This window comes from Simochromis diagramma, unplaced genomic scaffold (genome assembly GCF_900408965.1).
Source record: "Simochromis diagramma unplaced genomic scaffold, fSimDia1.1 OVJJ01000705.1, whole genome shotgun sequence".
Taxonomy (NCBI): Eukaryota; Metazoa; Chordata; class Actinopteri; order Cichliformes; family Cichlidae; genus Simochromis; species Simochromis diagramma.
In genome coordinates, this window is record NW_024387448.1 from 4,855,877 (window position 1) to 4,876,990 (window position 21,114).

Below are 21,114 nucleotides of genomic sequence, written 5' to 3' on the forward strand. Positions count from 1 at the left end.
CACTCACTCTTTCAAATAGATGCATGTAAAACACAGCAGAAAATAAATAAAATCAAAGACTCAGCCGTGTTGTTGCTCTATTTTCACCTGTGGGGCAGGTGAGGTTTGCCCTGGTGCAGGTGTGCCGCAGCGGTCAGTGGAAGGATCCGGCAGTTTCTCTGTGAATTTCACATTCCAGCGGCAGCCTATGTGGTGCTTGCTCTGACTTTTAGGGGTTTTTTCGCTGTAAAAAGAAGTTTTCTTCCCACGCAGTGAGCAGCGGATGCTAATGTTTTTGTCACTTTTTACAGAATCAAACTCAAAGTAAGGTCAGTACTTCCACGCTTTAAATGCTGCATGGTCATACTCTCTCCCGCACTCATTATATTATCCATTTTTGATCTGCACACAGTTGTTGCCACAAACGTCGCACTCGCTTACGTCATTGTCATAAGACACTCTCGCAGAAAAATCACGGTTTTAGTAACGCAGTGTGCTTACGGGAATAGTAATCCCTTACTTTACTCGTTACTCGAAAAATGTTATTGGATTACAGTAACGCGTTACTGCCCGTCTCTGGTTATGATATGGAGTGTCCACAAAGTAATATGTGTTGCAGTTACCTGACTATTGCTAAACTGATAGATCCAGAGTGTCCAAATGCTCTTCCAATAATAATTTTTTTGGAGACTTGGACAATCCAAAAAAAAAAAAAAAAAAAAAACCACACACAAACAGCAGCACTCATTTTCCTCCAGTTTGATTCACCATCTGTTGTCATGGAACGGCTGTGTGCAGGCAGGAGTGGAAGTAGAAGGACCCAAAGTGCAGACACTCGGAGGCGGAAAGTAACTCAAAACTCAGCTTTTATTGCTGGATGGCAAAAAGTGGCAAACGTAACAAAAATCCAAATAAACTTACATGAACAGGCAGACAGAACACACAGCCTAAATGAGAGTAGATCACAACACAGACACAAAGAAACACAGGGCTTAAATACACAGAGGGAGCAATCAGGGAATGGGTAACAGGAGGGAAACACAGCTGGGGCAAATCAGGCCTAACGAGACAAGGGGAAGCAAAACCAGACGCATTAACATCAGACATGGACTTTCAAAGTAAAACAGGAAACATAGCACAGACTCACAGGCAGGCACTATAACAAAGGGAACAGAGACATGGGACCAGGGCAGACACAGACACTGACTGGACGTGGGGATACAGCAGACAGGGGAGACAGCAACTATGGAACACAGACAGAAGACCAGAACACTAAAACTGTAACCAAACCCCACCCAGAGAACCTAAACTAAGAATAATCCTAAAACCCATAAAGCCAAGCTAGACCCAGGGACCCTAACATCTGTACTATAGATGTAGTATGTAGTGGTTGGTTGTGGAGGATTAATTTTGCCTAATACTCCACACACATGGAGTGTGTGGTACAACATTAGTTGTTCCTTCCCTGCACTGTGAATGAATGTTTCTAAGTATACAACATTTTGTAATGAAATGACAATGTCTGCTGTTTTCTAGACTAAAGAAGGGCAGAATTGCTTTTATGTTCAATATAAACTGTAATTGTCTGTAAAATTAAATTAGTGTTTACCAGTGAATGATCACACTGAGTGAAATGCACATGAATGCAGAAGTCGCAGTAAGTTGATGTAAGCTACAGTAACAGCAGACAGAGTTATTTTTATTTCAAGCTAACTTGAAAATAATCACAGGAAAGTATTTAAACAGACATTATTAACACATTTATATATATTGACACAGTGGACCGGCATAACTATACAGGTTTTATCATGATACTCGGTTGGAACTCCAGCTTTAGGTCAACTTGGGTAATGCTTTTGTAAGGCTCCTTGGGTTAATGGTATTCTTCCTGGCAGATCCTCAAACTCTGTCAGGTTGGATAGAAGCGATTCAACAACTGTCAAAGATCCATCCCAAGACTATTGCAGCATTTTTAGCTGCATTCTTTTGGTCACTGGGTGCTCTGTAAAGTGAACTGCCATCTGTAAGTCTCCTGTATGGAACTGATTTTCTCATGGACTTTTCTTGATTTTGCTTCATTCAGTCCCATTTCATATTGTCTCATACACATACCTGCCATAGCATAAAATCAGTTTGCTTTAATAAATGACATCATTTTCTGACCAAAGTCCAGAGTTTTTATTTCTGTCCAGAGTTTAATTTGTGTCGCTCGGTTTGTCCAAATGGAAGTTCCTGCAACATGCTGTATAATGTTGCCTACTAGGAAAATATCCAATTTAGCAATTCTTCTGCATGAGATTGATTTAACTTCACTTCAAAAATCCTTCCACCTGAATTCTGGACAGCATGCTGAGAGGAATTGTGCAACCGACATCCTGCTGGTCACTGTGAAGCTGAGTTTGGTACACTCTACTTTATGTTTGTTGGTCAGCATTCAACCAAATGTGCATTTTCACATTTCATATTCATATTCAAGGGTGTATTTTTATGGAGTGCCAGGACTGCCATAATGCATTAATTAAATACACCATTAAATAATTAATTAAATGTGGCAATAATTAATTAAAATTGGAATTAATTAATTAAATAAATAGTTATGACACATGTAATTAATTAATTATTGACACATTTAATTAATTATTTATGTATTTCACATTTTAATTAATTATTGACACATTTAATTAATTAATTATTGACACATTTAATTAATTATTTATGTATTTCACATTTTAATTAATTATTGACACATTTAATTAATTATTGACACATTTAATTAATTATTTAATGATATATTTATTTATTTCATTTTGGCAGTCATGGCGCCTGGCTCTCATCATGAAATAATTTTATCTGTCAGCCTCACCCATCAAACTCAGGGGGCGGGGTTAACGCTGATCGAGTCAAAACCATTGCTTTGGCCTGGTGGCCATTGTTTCTAGCACACAACAACCGGCATGTGGAAGCTAACAGAACTGAACTTTGAAAAACCCTGTTTGTGTGTCACCAAATACCGTTTTAATATTTTTTTAGCCGAGAATGTAGTGGTTTAATCTTCATGTGTCTGGTCGGTTTGTCAAGATACAGCCTCTTTGCAAAAGTGCTTCGATGATTTCGGAGATGTCTGCCCAGTCTGACGGCAAAGCGTGGGATAGACCCGCTCGCCTCGCAAGCAATCCCACCGACAAAGCGCAGGCCCCGGTACACAGCTGTAGTAACCCCCGCTGACTTCTTTTACTGAGGTTATATTTATCGGTGTTTTATTTCCTGATGTTCTTATGTGTCCTACGTGTTTCAGTCGCCAATTCTGAATTATAACTAACATTAAAAACATGTTTAAGGAGGAGAGAGAGCAAATAAATCTGTTTAACATCTGATCTTTGGGTTTTTGTTCAGTAATCAGCGTGACCTGTGTATAAACGCATAAAAGAGATAACGTTGGTGTTTCTGTCATGTAGTAACTGCTGGCTTTAACTGTACAAAGGTTGTTCGACACTATGAAACACATACAGACTTCATGATGTTCGGCTAATATTTTTATAGTGAATATTAATCATGAGGGTAAACGGCCCTGTACACCACGGAGCGAGGTCAGCATATCCACGATATCCTCAGCTCCATGAGTTAACACAAAGTTTCCCAGCTGACTATCTAACTGCCAACTGTTCCAGAGACGTGAAAATATACAGCATAAAGAAAAGTGTAAGAGACTCAGCAGCAGATTAGAATAACAGTTATACATTTAATAAATCACCAAATGAATCCAAGAAACGAGCAAACCTGTTCGGACAATTTGAGTTTGTATTCCCTCAGCCGCAGACTCGCTGCTGTTTAAATGTTTGAAAAGGAAGATTAGATATAAAAAACGTCAAACATAGACTCAGTCTGCCTTCACATTTGATATGAGGCCAGCACGTATAGTGGCTGTGTCCTGTTTTAAGATCATACATGTAAAATTGTTGTCTGACCTCCGTCGATCCAGCCGCTTAGAGTCCGTGGTTACCATGGTTACTGCATAAGCAGCTATAATGTTAACAGCTGGCACTGAGGAAACCTCCCGGCAGCATGGGTGTTTATGTTTTTCATTGCAAAAGAACTGTCTGAATGGTTAAATGAAGTTAACTTGGATAAATTATAGTTAAGGAGTTTCACAGATAACGCCTACGTGAGCTGTGCGACTTTTCACCTGAAATCAGCAGGCTATTACTGAAATACACGTGCTATATCATAAACTATGATATAAATAGGGAGGTCCTATTAACATGTTTAGTTTTAAAGGACACCTTCCTGCCTTTAGTCTCCTTCATGAGCAGTATTAGTTTTCTTCTAACATCCAGAAGTCTGCACCATGTGTTTCATAGTTTGTAACAAGCCTTTGACAGGTAAACATAACATGACCGAAAAAGCAAAAAAAAATAATAATAATAAAAAGAGAGAGAGAGTGTTGACATAAGAAGAGAAAATGCTCTCAATTATGGAGACAGGCAAATGGTTCATTTATGTTTGATGTGTGTTTATTCCTCCCTAAATATCGTCGGTGAAGTTTGCCATGCACGTCAGATTTTCCTGCGCATTTTTATACCTCTGCCAACAGAGAGAAAAAAAAATCACATTCTAACAGACAGCTGGTGCTTAGAATACAGTTGAATAACTATTAAAAAACAGATGATATTTAGATGATAGTTCAGTCTAACACATGTGCCAGTGAAACATTAAACGTCTGTGAAACTATGCAGTTATGAAACGTAACTTTAACCTCAGCCAAACCGATTTGCTCAGTTGTAAATAAAACAGCGAAGTAAACGTGACCCGACAGACAGAACCTGAGTGAATGAAGTCCAGCGTTTAACCACTGAGAGCTAAAACTCAGCTGAGGTTTCAAAGCTGTGTGCCGGTGATTGGACATCAGCCGCTGATGAAGCTGCTTCGCCTATAAAGTGCTCTGTAAGGAAACAAGCTCCAGCAGCTCTGCGCTCGGGGAAAACACTATATTTACTTATCTTGTGCAGAAAAATGCGCTGACATTGCTTTATATCGAGCACCGGCTGCCCAGTTAAACTGTGACTATCACCAGGTAACGTAGGCGTGTTTCTTGAATTAGCAGCAGGTGTTAAACAGCTGACAGATGAGGAGGAGGATGCATGCAGGTAAACTGAGGGTCTGTTGAGCTGATCGCTGGTTTCGTGAGGAAAATGTCAGCTCCTTCTTTATGTTACAGAAGCACAGAGACACAAGACCAGGCGGAAAGAGACGACCGTTCGGTGAAAATGAGAATCTGCGAATGCAACATGTGGAACACGGAGAGTGGAATATGTAAACAAACCGGTTAACGTAACCCCCTGGGTGCACTCTGCATGCTGACTGTTAGCAGAGCTAGTGAAATCTCTGAAAACATCTGAGCACTTTTGCAAACATGTTCTATGTTGACAACCTGACCAGACATACGTCGCGACATTCGCGGCTAAAACACTGTTAAAAGTGTAGCTGGTGACAGAAAAACGGGGTATTTTAAAACTACACCACCACCATTGCTGCCTGTGATTTGATCTGCATTCTGGGATACCTGGCTGCCCCAAGTCTACACAAGCAATCGATTATCTAGGATCGACCTGTTTTGACTTACTTTGCACGGCAACCAATCAAATGTTAGAGAAGCTGCATGGGCAGCGTTAACCCCGCCCCCTGAGTTTGATGGGTGAGGCTGACAGATAAAATTATTTCATGATGAGAGCCAGGCGCCATGACTGCCAAAATGAAATAAATAAATATATCATTAAATAATTAATTAAATGTGTCAATAATTAATTAAATGTGTCAATAATTAATTAAAATGTGAAATACATAAATAATTAATTAAATGTGTCAATAATTAATTAATTAAATGTGTCAATAATTAATTAAAATGTGAAATACATAAATAATTAATTAAATGTGTCAATAATTAATTAATTACATGTGTCATAACTATTTATTTAATTAATTAATTCCAATTTTAATTAATTATTGCCACATTTAATTAATTATTTAATGGTGTATTTAATTAATGCATTATGGCAGTCCTGGCACTCCATATATTTTATCTAATTACACAGCAAGAAATCATGGTTTGAAAGATTGTGTGCCTGTTATTATCAACTAGCAGGTACTGCCCCTGGGTTTAGGTACTTCCTATCCATCTTTTTTCTGCAAAGATTAAATGTAAAACAACTGATATTCACAATTTTATAAGTCAGCAGGGAGTTAGCTAGCTACTTTCCATCTAAAGTTGATATAACATATTCAGACTGAAGTATTTCTAAAGAAAAAGAAAAGAAACACACACACACACACACACACGAAACAAATAAACAAAAAATGCAGCTCTGTTATTACTTTGGACATAAAGATGGAAAACTAATTAGCAGCACTGTCATATTTTGAGGGTTAGTGAATTTGGACTAGCTGACATATAATGGTGTGCTACCTGGTGGCTGTCTACAGAGCTGTGGTTAGGCTAATATAAACACATTAGCACAGGGAAGATGTAGATAGGGGACAAAACTTTAGCCTGGAAAGCATTTGAGAGTCATCTACAGCACAAGGTTAGTTGTTAATATGTTGCTGCACAACTCTCTATGACAAAGTCCTGGTGAACATGATGCCCGCACTGTGAGCCTGCACTGCAGTGTACACCATGAGCTTTTACTTAGCTTAAAGTTGTGCTGTGATGAACAGTGCTGATAACAAATCAGAGAGGCTAAGAATGACCACTTGCCTTTCATAGGTCTTTTTCTACTAAAAAAAACAAGACACAAAGATTTACAACATGCTGGTACATCACCACTCAGTAAGCGGATTCATCATGCCCGTGTGCCACTGTTTATTAAACATCCTACGTATTCCTTTGCCTTATAAGAAGAGACAGAGAAAAGTCAAATCACTTCTCTTGTTTTACAGAAAATCTCACATGAAGCCACTCTGAGATCTGACTACATGCTGGGTTATAGCTTTATAGTCACTCATCTTTATCCTTGTCCATTTACAAGAAATAAGCAGGATATTCAGGATATTACCATGGTAACTGAGGCTATGCAAGTTCGTGTTTACTGGTTTATCTTTCGAGAGTGAGGGTGAGTCATTTTAAAGGATGGATATATAAAGAATAATTGTTTGGATGCCATAGTCTCATCTAAAAGCCAATTTCCTGGATGCTAAGTATTTTTCCATTATTGCTATTTAATGTGGAAATAAAGTAAAAGCACATTGAACGTAAACCTGCATGTTACTGCTTGTGCATTCCATGTCCACACTGATAAGGATGGCTACTGTATTATTGTGGCTTACCACCCCCTAGTGGGCATAACTGTGAAAACAACAGATACCAGCAAAACCTGTAAGAGACACTCCCCACATAGCAAAATTGGTATGGCCTGGATCTGTCCCACACAATGTGCTTACACATGGCCCACATACTGCAAAGATGGTGGCCCAGACCAGGTTTGCCAGAGGTAATCCACATATGGGCCAGCACAAGGCCAGTTGCAGACACGCTGGTGGTCCTGTGCTGGCCCAGAACAAGTTCAGCTCTGGCCCCAGATGTCAGCCTAATGTGTACCTTAATCAAGCCATGTAATAACAACATGTGCCAGAACATGATAGTGCAAAAGTAACATGACGAAACTCTGTTCAGACAGTGAATGGACTGATTCTTATATAGCGCTTTTCTGCTCTCCTGGAATACTCAAAGTTCTCTATACAACATGCCACACGCACCCAATCATACACTTTCTCTAAACTGAGTGCTTCTTAACTACATTCATACTCTTGACATGCAGACTGAAGGAGCCAGGGATCAAACCACTAACCTTCTGATCAGTAGGTGACCTGCTCTACCTCCTGTGATACAGCCACCCATTAGTAAACCTGATTAAACCCTCACTAGGTTTTGGATAAAGTGTACAATCCCAAACCTGTCAAACCTGCCTTTGAAACATTGGCTACCATAGCAGTGTAGTATTGCAACATGGCATTTGGGTCTTCTAAGTAAAATAGGAAAATAACTGTGTTCCAACTACAGGGGGATCACACTCCTCAGCCTCCCTGGGAAAGTCTATGCCAGGGTGCTGGAAAGGAGAGTTCGCCCGCTAGTCAAACCTCGGATACAGGAGGAACAATGCGGTTTTCGTCCTGGTCGTGGAACACTGGACCAGCTCTTTATCCTCTCAAGGATACTTGAGGGTGCATGGGAGTTTGCCCAACCAGTCTACATGTGTTTTGTGGACTTGGAGAAGGCATTCGACCGTGTCCCTCGGGGTGTCCTGTGGGAGGTGCTGCGGGAGTATGGGGTGTCTGGCCCATTGCTACGTGCCATTCGATCCCTATACAACCGTTGCAAGAGCTTGGTTCGCATTGCCGGCAATAAGTCGGACACACATTCACGAATGTAGTGGTAACGAATGTCTATGTGCTTTGTTCTTGCATGATCGACTGGATTTTTTGCGATTGCAATTGCTCCTTGATTGTCCTCCAGGATCACTGTTGCTGTGGTCTCCATTCCAAGCTCAGTTAGTAGTCGTCTTAACAAAACTCCTTGGCTTGGCTCAAAGCAATATACTCAGCCTCTGCAGTTGAAAGTGCAACTGTTGCTTGTTTCTTGCTATGCCAACTGACTGCACCTCCTGCAAGTAGAAAGATGTTTCCAGTTGTAGAACGTCGATCGTCCTGATCACCTGCCCAATCAGCATCTGAATACCCAACCAAGGTTCCTGTTTCTGTCCTTTGATATTTGAGCCCCAGGTTTATAGTTCCTTTCAAATATCTCAGGATTCTTTTCACAGCTGTCAGGTGTGTAGTGTTTGGGTTTGCATTGAACCTTGACACCACACTCACTGCTTGTGCAATATCTGGTCGTGTGGCCATGGCAGCATACAATAAACTTCCAACCATTGACTGATACATGCTTGGGTTTACAGGTTGACTGACATCATCACTCTTTCTTAATTTGACATTTGTGTCAGCTGGAGTTGCTACTGGATTGGCACTGTCCATTCCATACTTTTGTAGTATGTTTTCAATATACTGTCTCTGATGAAGCATAACATGGTTTTTGTCCTTGTCTTGGATCACTGAGATGCCCAGAATGTAGGATAGCTCACCCATGTCCTTAATTTTGTAGTGTTTCTTCAGAGTATCCTTTAAGGTCTTCATGCTCTCTGCTGATTCTGTAATCAAAATCAGATCATCAACTTACACAGCCAATATTTCCAACTCCTGACGTGTTCTAACAAACACACACTGATCTGAAGTACTCTGTGTAAAACCAAACTTTTCATGAACTCTGTAAAAGCTTTGCTCCAGCAACGTGGAGACTGCTTCAGTCCATATATTGACTTGTTTAGTTTGCACACTAGATGTTCCTGTCCAGGTTTGATGTAACCCTCTGGCTGCTCCATGTAGATTTCCTCTTCCAGGTGTCCATTCAAGAATGCAGTCACAACATCCATTTGATGCACATTTAGATTGTTTTGCACAGCAAATGACAACAATGTACGAATTGAACCAAATCGTACAACTGGAGAGAATGTTTCATCATAGTCTGCACCATAAATCTGTGAATAGCCTTTGGCAACAAGTCTGCACTTGTATCTTTCCACTTGTCCATCACTGTGATGCTTAACTTTAAAGACCCACTTTGATCCAACTGCTTTGCGATCCTTTGGTAGATCCACTAAATCCCATGTGCCATTTTCTAGCAGTGACTCATATTCCAAATCAGCTGCTTCTTTCCACTCCTTTGCATTTGAACTTGACATAGCCTCTTCCAGTGTATTTGGTTCTGTGACACAACAGATGTTTGCATAATGATCAATCAGCAAACTCCTCAAATCCATATCTCTTTGGAGGTCTTCTGATCCGCTGATCTCCTTTTGCAGCTTCACTGGCGACAGTCTCCTCAGTACTTGTTTGTCTTTCACCCGTGTGTAGTGTCACCTCATTCCCCAAACCGAGATCTTTTTCACTTTGTTTGCATTTAAACTCTGTTTCATTGAAGACCACATCTCGTCGACTCAGTATTTTTCCTTTTTCCTCATCCCACAGTCGGTAGCCTTTTGCATTGGTTGCATATCCCAGGAAACGAACTTTCACTGCCTTTTTGTCCAGCTTCTTTCTCTCTGTGTCTGGAACATGAGCATAAGCAACACAACCAAATACTTTCATATGGCTAATGTCTGGGTTTCCATACCATCTCTGATAGGGTGTTTCGTTCTTTAAAGCAGATGTTGGGAGCCTATTCTGTATGTAAGCTGCAGTAGCAACAGCTTCTGCCCAGAATGTGTTTGGCAACTTTGCATGTGACAGCATGCTTCTAGCAGATTCCACTAGAGTTCTGTTTTTTCTCTCTGCAACACCATTTTGCTGTGGTGTGTGTGGTACAGTCATTTCATGGTGGATGCCTTGAGCTTTCAAATATTCTTGAAACTCTTTAGATGTGTATTCCCCACCATTGTCAGTTCTGAGTCTTATTACTCCCTGTCCACATTCATTTGAGAAGGTTCTTTCAAACTCTTTGAACTTGCTCAGGACTTCCGTTTTTTCTCTTATGAAATACACTTTACAACATCTGGAGTAGTCATCAATGAAAGTTACAAAGTACTTTTTTCCTCCTAGTGACTCAGTTTGAAAAGGACCACAAACGTCACTATGCACTAATTGCAACTTGCGTTTTGTTCGTATTTCTCCCACTGATTTGTAAGGTTTTCTTGATAATTTGCCCTCAACACAAGCTTCACAAAAAATGTCCTCCTCTTCATTTGTAAAGCTAACTCCTTATACCAAGTTTTTGACTTTTTTCAGATTTGTAGTGTGACCTAGGCGCTGATGCCACATACTTGCTGGAACTGAAGCAGTTGACGCTCCATGACAGGTTGTGCAGTTTCCCTCAATATCCAGCTGATACAAGCCATCAGATCTTTGTGTTCCCATTCCATGGAGAGCTCCATTCTTTCCTCTTATGTAGCAATGAGTCCTTTTGAACTTCACTGCGTTTCCCTTCTTGGCAGCAGCTCCCACTGAGAAAAGGTTCATTGATAATTTGGGAACATACAGCACATCATACATTGTGGCATCTTTTCCATTACTAACTCTGAATGACATTTTCATTGTTATGTTGCCCAGACCTAAAGCCTCAACTACTCTGCCATCACCAAGTTTTACTGTTTGTGGTTCTGAAAACTCTTGGTAGTTCTGTAGAGCTTCTTTATTCCATGTCATGTGTTTTGACGCTCCTGAATCAATTAACCATTCTTCTTGTTGTGCATCACTTTTATATGACTCATTTACAACAAAAGCTCCCTCATATGAGTCCTCTTTGTCCTTACACACCACGCTTTTAGCCTTGTATTTCTTTTTAATGCTTGGACAATCACGCTTGATATGTCGTTCCTTCCCACATTTGCAACATCTCCATGAGTCGGAGCTGTTTGCTCCCACTGTTTTTGATCCACTCTGTTCATTTCTATGCATCTGAGATGACATCGCTGATACACTACTGGACACAGTGGTGTTGTCAGTAAGCACTCGCTTTTGTTCCTCATTTATCAAGGCTTGTTGAACAAACTGTAATGTCAGACTGTCCATCTTTGTCTCCAAAGCAGTAACAACAGTTGCATAGCTGGGTGGCAAACTACCTAGAAGGGTGACAATTTGATCTTCCTCTTCAATTACAGAACCTATTGCCCCTAGCTGATCAGTAAGTTCCTTCATCATCTTTAAATGATCATTGAGATGTTCTCCTTCCTTCATTTCACACCGGAAGTACTTCTTCTTCAGAAATAGCTTGTTAGCAACAGTATCTCTTTCAAACTGTGCTTTTAGCATCTCCCATGCTTCCTTGGGGGTCTTACAGTTTGTTATCAAGTACAATTGGGGTGTACTTACATTCAGTACCAGCACTGAAAATGCCTTTTCTTTCTTCCGTTCAAATTCAGCTCATGCTTGGGCATTAGCATCAGCAGCTAACTGCCCTGTCTCCTGTACCATACCCCACAGTTATTTTGCCTTCAACAGGTGCTCCAGTTGAAATTTCCACATTGCCCAATTCTCCGGTCCGCTCAGCTTGTCAATAAACAGTCCATCTTCCATTGTGAATCCCACAATTCTGTTTATGACTCCCAAAAGAAAACGTGTTAGCAGCTTCCCTTGGCGACCTCTGGGCCCATAACCTGATGTTTTTAACGAACACCTTTTATTGCTTGTAATGCACAGACACACCAACAGAGGGCAGTAATATCCCTTCAACATACATTGTAAAATTACTATTACAACAGGAATAAAACTTTCAACGGCTCCACTTACCAGAGTTTTGTGTGTGATGAGTCCTCTCAGGTTCTGTGCTTGATGTTCTCTGTACCATGAACGTTACTGTGTTTTTCCTCATCATGCAAATGATTTTCCCACTCATCCACCACAAGACAGGCCCCTCTGCTTAGCAGCTTGTCTGCTGTTTCTCTAGTTTTCCCTTGAGCACCTGCTCTCTCATAATAAACCCAGCTGTTGATTTTGGCAAAGCTGCACTTGGTTTTTTGCCTTATTGTTATTCTCTTCATGGCCAGTACAAGTTTTAGTTGCTGATAGAATGTCATTTGTCTTATCTGACATTACTCATTAATGAGAAATAAGAAGCAAAACAATATGTCAATCAAGTTAAATAATCTAGACTATATTGAGAATACCAGGCAAAGGGCAAAAGGTAGGAGCAAAAATAACTAAAATTGAAACTGCAACGTTGTACAAATCAAATTTGCTGATTATTTTAAACAGCTTAAAACAACTGATGGGAGAAATGAAAAAAGAACATTTTAGTAACTTAAATTGGGATCAATCTGTAATCACAGGAGGGCTTAAGTAGAAGAAAATGGTTAATATCTCATACTGTTTAATTGTCACAGTTTTGTCTTGGAGAAACGGAATAGTTAAAGATTTTTCTCTGTGTGGTCGCCTATTTAATCTTCAGACTGTAAGATGGCCCCACTTCATTCCAAATGGTAATGCTCAGCTATCAGTTTATTAAGGAGACACCATTTGAAGAAACTCATCACATTTGAATGGTTTTGAGTAATAAAACACTGCAATGATGTAACATAACAGAGGCGAGTCTCAGGGTGGTGGTGGAAGTGAAGAAGATGAGGACTTGTGGTTCTCTGAGTGACAAGAATGAACTGACTGGGAGCGAGACTGAAAGGCAGAATAACAGAACAGAGCTGAGATTTAAAGGACAAGGAATAGAGGCTGATTGGTTCACAGAAGGCAGGCAAAAACACTGTACCAGAGTGATGATGGCAGAGTTTCACATTATGGGAAAGACCAGGTGACAGAAAAGAAAGGATTATCAGCCCGAATGCCCAGGGATGCAAGCAAACGAGTGAAAAGACATATTCCATATTTAACTTAACAAAAACGTTAATCCTGTGAGATGGGAGTATCCCTAACCGCAAGTCTACACTATCACAGTTACTGCTCATCGTTAGCGGTGATTTAGACCCAGTGTCTGTCTCTGTGTCCTTTTTGGGTAGTTAGCATAAATTAACTTTCATTTTAATAGTGACAGGGATAAAAAGTGCATTTGCGGAGTCAAACCAGGCAAATATTTAAAAAAAAAAAAAAAAAAGCAAAGCAAAACCAAAATAATCCTTAAAAATGTTTTTATGATTTTTCCCCAAAATATGGTTTTATAAAGGCTTTTCCACTAGAAGCTACACTTCTAGCACCAGCTTTGATGTCACATCTCCATTTCATTGTCTTTGCTTAGACCTCACATGGTCTAAGCAAAGTCAGGCTCTGAGCCACATCTCCAGGAGTGTGGCTCCGAGCCTGACTAGCAATGAAGCAGTGGCTGTGTGTTTTTGCACTCCTGTCAATAAATATCTGTGGGCTGTCCGCGAGTAGACATTACTCAGCTACCAAAATGACTTTCTCAAGCATTACATGCACTCTGAGTTCTAAGTGAACTGAATGAATAAAACATGGACCAAATTCCAGGTATTTAATATAGTCTGTTGCCAAAAAACAAAATATTTATTTTTTATATATGAAATCAACTGTGCTCTAAGAGCAGTCCCAGAGCAGAACAGATTTAGACTACTTAATTAGATTAGATTACAGTTCTATTTTGAATGTAGCGATTCTGACTGGCGTGGGTTGGTGTTCACAGGTGAGTCTTAAGACAAGGCAACCAGTTGTCTTATGAAAAAGTAGTATTTATCTATTTTTTTTTTTCAATTTAAAAGTACAACTGCTGTGAAGAAAAGACTACTGAGACAGAAAAATAAGTAGGCAGACCATTGGAAATCCACACTTTTGTCTGCTCTGTCTTTGTGACACATGGAGTAAATGAGCAGATGGTTCTGGTTCTCACTGTAACGCACAGAGGAACCCTGTGATGGGGATACAGTTTATGATTTATACTGACTTTATTCAAGCTGGTTATCACAACACCCTGCATTGATATGTCATGCTACATAGATTTATGTAACTATTGTTTGTTCTTCTGCAGGCAAGTGAACCAAAACACACCTCTGGATGTTTTAGGACTCAAATGATAGAAAGCATCAGACCCTCCTTCCACAAACCTAAACTAAACTAACCTAAAAAGAACAAGCCAAATGTGCTTTTTAAGCAATCAAAACTTGTGCTGTGGCACCTTTTTTAATTCTATGAGTTATTTTTATCAGTATTCTCTCTCCCCAAGCATTCGCAGCGGATGGCCGCCCCTCCCTGAGCCTGGTTCTGCCAGAGGTTTCTTCCTGTTAAAGGGGAGTTTTTCCTTCCCACTTTTGCCAAAGTGCTTGGTCACAGGGGGTCATATGATTGTTGGGTTTTTCTCTGTATGTATTATTGTACGATCTACCTTACAATATAAAGCGCCTTGAGGCAACTGTTGTTGTGATTTGACACTATATAAAGAAAATTTAATTAAATTAAAACTAGTTGTGATACTGTTTCCAAACCTTAGTTGATATGTGTTATTGTAGAGTTTTTACCTCACAGTATAAAGATGATGTGACTGTTAATGTGATTTGGCACTAAATAAATAACATTTAATTGACCAACATTGAATCTCTCTCACACACACACACAAAATACTTGAGACATAAAATAATCAGCTGTTCAGCTTTTGTAATTAGAAGAAAAATGACATCTATGAATCAGTCCATAAAAAGATCATTATAAAAGAAAGAAAAAAAACAGTACCAAAAGAAAAAAAAGACAATATAAATTTATAAAGTTGTCAAAGCTTGAGAACTGATTAAAGAGCACAACAAGCAGGATTGCATATATACATTTACATGACAACCACACTCCTCAACATCAGCAGAGTACATAACAACAATGCTATCAGAGAAAAGACACAGACAGGAGGAGAGTTTGTTTGTGTAGAAAGGGCAGCATTCTTGTTATTCATTGCAAAATTAATGCAAAAATAAAAATATGAGTGCTGGCATATTATAAATAAATAATGAATTTAATGTTAGTGAATAAAAATTAAATACAAGAGTTTTTATGCAAAGCTGCTTTGGCACATTTACAGACAGTATTGTGATCATTAGATTCAAATCAGGGACATTTTTAAAAATATTGCATGTTGTGCTAATTGAGCATCACCCTCAACATCCCAGTGTTCAACTTACTCTGTAAAAGGCTCTGTCACAACAGCATTTAAAACAGCCAAATGTGGGAGTAAAGAGTCTCCACAGAGCAAGGATGGTTCTAGTTCCTCAAACAGTGAATTTCTACATCTACATAAAGGTACAGTGTGCAAAATATCACCACTAGATGTCAGTAGATTGCAGGAAATTGTAATCAAACTGCTGATCAGATGGAAAGTGTGATTTTTAAGACATTTGAGCCTAACATTAGCGAGCATAAGGTTAGCTTATAACCAGCTGCTATTGTTTAGCTGACTTGTTTTTACTTGATAAGTAATTTAAAGAATTAAAAAAAAAATAGCATTGTGTATATTTATTTCAGTGTTTATTTAAGAATTAAATATTCTTTTTTTAATTAAATAACTTAAAAAATTATGGCACCAAAGTCACTTCAATCAGGTAAATCTGCAGAACTTTTGTAATGGAACATTTGGCTTTGAGTTTAGATGCTTTGATTTATAAATGTCTATATGGTATTAGAAGTCAGTATTGTAAGCATAGTTTGATCCACAAACTATATATTAACGATTAATGTAGTTTACTGGTCAAAAAAGTACATCCAATGTGGATGTAGCTGCATTATTTTTAATTACCACCAGGGGGTGACTCGTGTGGTTGCAAAAATAAGACTAGAACTCTGTGGGGAAAAGGGTTCTTTTCTGCCTTGATCTTGATATGATCACAATAATGACTTTTATGCTTTAAACATTAATTTAACTTAAATTTAACTTTAACTTTTAATTATTAGCAGGGATGGGCATTTACATCAAAAATAGAACTTCATATTTACTGGTCTCCTTTTAACGATTCGTTGACAACTGCCAACCCCAATCTTTTTTCACATAATTGTGCATAGTTGTAGTAGACTTGCACCATGCTAACTTTACCTTGTGTTTGCCCTGGTCCACATTGATGTTTTAGAACATTTTGACAGAGTTTCTAAGTAGTGATGGGATTTCCAGCTCTTTTCGGCTCCGAACCGCGCCTAGCATCCTGGAGCACTTCTGTTGTGTTTTGTACGTGTTTTGGAGTTTTTATGTGTTTTGGAGTTTGTACATGCTTTGTCTCTAGGTGCCACCGTAAATATACTTTTATTTATTCACTCCACATAAAATGTAACAAATAAATCATATAATACAAAAAACAACTATTCACATTTCAACTTTTAACTATTTAAATTTTCAGCCTTTTCCTTTTAAACAAATTTAAAGTGAAACACTGCAAACCACAACACAATTAAATACAAATTAAAATATGAAAACAAAAAGAAGATGCACATTCTCTGTCATATGGGCCTGCATGAATAAACTTTCTGAATCCTTTATCATCTGCAACTGAAAATAGTTGTGGGTGATTACTATACCTTTCTAATGTGACGTTGTTGTCTCTTTCTCTCTCTCTCCCTCCTGCTCTGTTCCTGTGCGAGTGTAACTACCGCCCCTCCCCCCTTTTCCCAGCACAAAGCACAAGGCTCCCGTGTGGAGTGAAGTGGGAAAAAAGTGCGAGAGAGAGGGTGAGAGAAAGAAAAAAAAACTTATGGCTCGTGATAAGGATCAAATGATCCGGCTCTAAGAGCCGTTTCGTTCGCGACCGAAACATCACTATTTCTAATCCACTACCGCCACCTTCTGGTTGTAGAGGTGCATTGCAAATTGAATGGTAAATGGACTGATTCTTATATTGCGCTTTTCTACTCTTCCAGAGGACTCAACGAGCTTTATACAACATGCTACGTTTTTAAGTGCTTTCTAGCTAACATTCAGCTCTACATTCATACAATTTAGGATTTAGCATCTTGCCCAAGGATATTCGACATGCAGACTGGGGCAGCCAGGGAGTGAACCACCAACCCTCCAGTCAGTAGATGACCTGCTCTACCTCCTGAGCTACAGCAACCCCACGTGCTGGTAAAAACAGAGGATTTTAATAACTAATAAGTGCTTTTGATTTAGGTTTCTAGCTTTCATGTTTTACAGGGATGATCAATTGTGCTTTTTGTGCCTAGACAAGTCAACAGGTTTTTGTGAAAAAGGTCTGTTGGTCATGGCACAAATTCTTGTGCCAAAATTCATCATGTCTGAATAGGTTACAGATTTTAAATGCTGCCGTTAACACACATTTTCATTTGTTTTAAATGGGAAGCCAAGCAATTTCCATGGGCAAGAAGCATTAAAGAAAATATTAATTAATTGGCAAACAGAGCAATAATCTCTATACAGAACTCTCTATTTCATCTGAAATACATCATAGTTTTGTCTTTCTTGTTTTATTTCAAACTAATCTTTATTATAAGACCATAAGTGGTGCAACTCTTCTTTATGCACGTCCAAGTAATTATATAGATACGCATGTGCTTTTCTAATGGAAAATACATTTGTGCTGCTATACTGGTGTGGTTATATTAATATATATAATATCCTGATAGTATACTGCACCTTCAGCTTCTTAGACAATTTATTGTGTTTTGAAATAAATCTGAACATTTAAGTGGCATTAATCATCAGGTTACCCTCAGTAACCTACACAGACATAATGTTGTTTTAGAATTTACCACCAGTAATTAGAATATATCACTTAAAAAGGGCATTTGGGTTGTTGCTATGGCCCTTCAAATTGTGATTATCTTGTTTCCTTTATTTGCTCTTAAGTTGTAGCTAAGAGTAAATAAACTGCCTCCAGTCTGCCTGCAGTAAACTGATTTTGCCTGACAGATTTTAGAAAGAGAGAAAAAGAGCTCTGCGTCAGTGTATGTAACTCTCTGGTGACAAGGGCATAAAACTATTTTAGCACTCTGAACGTGAATGTGACCACAGCAGCCTTAATTCCCGTGAATAGAAACAAGTTTAAAACAACCAAAACTCAAACTGAGAAAGTAAACAGAAAGTACCTTGGACAGCAAGGTGACTATAATCACTGTAAGTGAGGATGGAGGGTGATCAAGCATCTCTGAGGACACGCCCACTGAAGCAGCATTTTATTACTCTACTGTTTATTGTGTAGCTAATGGAGTGAAGGGAAAAAAATCAAGCATAGAGCAATTTCAGTAAAGTCATGAAGCTAAGGTTAGTTACTGACATGGCAGACCACAATGCTGGAATCCCTTCAGGACAAGACCTGTGGATAACTGTGGTGATAGCATTGCACAGATCTTTCTATCTGCTGTGACATAGTTTAAAATGATTTACCAATAACTGTCCAAATCCAAGTATCCAAAACCAGAAGAGATTTACCTAAGAAGACTGGAGGCTGTATTTAATCTTTAAGAAGTTCATTAAAGTACAGAATTAAGGTTCTAAATAGTCTTACATTTCAAAACATCAAAAATGTGTTGTGCATTTGTTAATGTGGGATACTGAGTGAAGATTGATGAGAAAAATAAGGCAATATGAAGTTAATTTGGTTTTATTAATACTGGCTGTGGGATCTCGTAGAGTATAACATGCCATTGCTTTGTCTGTAGGAAAAAAAAACAAAATATGTAATTTAGTTCCAGTAATGTGGAAAATAACAGACCGGTATAAATGCTTTTTTTTTTGTTCACACTGTAAACGCTTTGTATACCACAAAGGTCTGAGGTGTTTCATTGGTTCTTGAGGATTATTGAATTATGAAACACAAATGTCATGAACCTCACACTGTACGGAGTCAATTTAACTGATTATAGAGATCTGTAGAATTTTAGTACATAAAAAACTACATAAAAACCTGTGTGGCTTGGCCCTGTTACGAAACACTCACACCCACGCGTTCATAGTAGGGTTTTCTGTCAAGATAGCAGCATGTTAGACGTCATCACGTGCCATTGTAAGTCATGGTGTTTTTTGTGTGTGCATGAAGGCATTCTGGGGGTGTTTGTCACATACACATACACAAGATGATCCCTGCCATCATAGCCTGGCATGCAGGTTGACAATAACGCCGTCCTCAGGGAGATCTTTGACAGGAAGGTCGCTCAAGTGTTCCATGCTATGGTCGGTGTTCTCGCAGCTGCTTTGTGGTGACTCTGGGGGAGGCTGGTACAGGATACTGGCTACCAGGAAAAAGATGGTCCCCAAAACCTGAAACAGAGGAGGAATAAAGATGTGAAAGAGATCAAAATATGACAAATTTGCACAACTAATTCAAAGTTACTGACATACAGTCAGTCAGTGGAATGTCAAAAAATTAGCTATAGCATAGTAAAGCGATATCATTTTAATTGAAGATGTTTAACAAAATATTACACTAATCACTAAAGAATTGTCTGCTATGCCTCCTCTGTGCCAATAAAATGAGTGGACAAAGCAAAAAATTAAGAATATTAATTAAACTAAAAAACAAACAAAAACAAAACTGAGAACACTGAAATGCTAATGTTGGTATAGTCAGAGGTTTATATACACTCATGGCTATGAATGTCAAGGAAAATTTGGCCTTTTAATGATTTCTTTAAACTTTTCTTTTTCTTTATTTAAGAGGATGATTCTGCAGCATACATATTTAAAGACTTTAAAAAACAGGAATTGGGTGGAATACATATACATAGATTCACTTAAATCACTCAGTAAGTGTTGCTTACAATGTATTTGAACTTGTCAAGGCCAATACCTATTAATATCCTGTTAGTGATTTTGATTGATTGAAAAATAGAAACTGTTATGAATAGTATTGCATGCAAAGTATGTTTGTTTTAAACTTAGCTACTTGGTTATCTTGGAAAATATTTAGTAACCCTATCTGGTTTTATATTTCATTAAAAAAAAAAAACACTATAAAAACATAAACGGTTAAAAGACATTTGGGAGTGAAAAAAATCCGTCAAACAACCTGTTAGCCTATGAATCATTAATACCTTATAGAGGATTCCAGCTACTAGTGTGTACTGGCTCATGGCTGAATTGTGATAAAGGTAGCAGGATCCCTGCTCGCCACACTTATCCTGCCACATTAAGCAGGATAGGTCAATCACTGAGCCAAAGGCTATGGGTCCTGGAATACCACCTGTGAGAAGAAAAAAGAGACAAAATGGCAGAACATAAAGCATTTTGATTTTGCATGGGCATCTGTGTAAAAGTTAATCTAAATAAAGAATGCACTTGGCCTACCAAGTGTGCGCACTACAATCCACTGGATACCAAGTCCGAAGGATCTCTGACTGTCAGGTACACACCTATGGAGGGCAGGGTTAGCCAGACATATTAGAATCAGAAACAGAATACTTTATTAATCGCTAAGGAAATTATGTGGTTAGAGTTGCTTAGAGACAATAATAACAGTAGCACACTGAACTAAACAAATAATACAATAATTTATTAATTATCAATTTTATTTATAGAGTGTCTCAAGGTGCTTAAATGTATTATTAAAAATGTATTGTTTATTTTATTCACCAATTCAAATTATACTAGAACTTTGTTAAAGATAGACAGTTTAAGAAATACTTTGAAGCTTACAGCTCAAATGAATGACATTAATA

General features: G+C 38.6%; 1 protein-coding gene across 6 annotated transcripts in view; it reads right to left on the reverse strand.

Annotated features, from left to right (window-relative positions):
• Window positions 1–17,254: 17,254 nt before the first annotated feature.
• slco4a1 (solute carrier organic anion transporter family, member 4A1) overlaps window positions 17,255–21,114 on the reverse strand; it is a 40,376-nt gene continuing 36,516 nt past the window's right edge. For all 6 annotated transcript variants that reach the window (XM_040013895.1, XM_040013896.1, XM_040013899.1 and 3 more), the window contains 3 exons: window positions 20,744–20,808; window positions 20,491–20,639; window positions 17,255–19,717 (listed from right to left, as the gene is read on the reverse strand). In XM_040013895.1, the coding sequence (XP_039869829.1) occupies window positions 19,547–19,717; window positions 20,491–20,639; window positions 20,744–20,808 (385 nt within the window). In that variant the 3' untranslated portion in view covers window positions 17,255–19,546. The remainder of the gene's footprint in view (window positions 19,718–20,490; window positions 20,640–20,743; window positions 20,809–21,114) is intronic.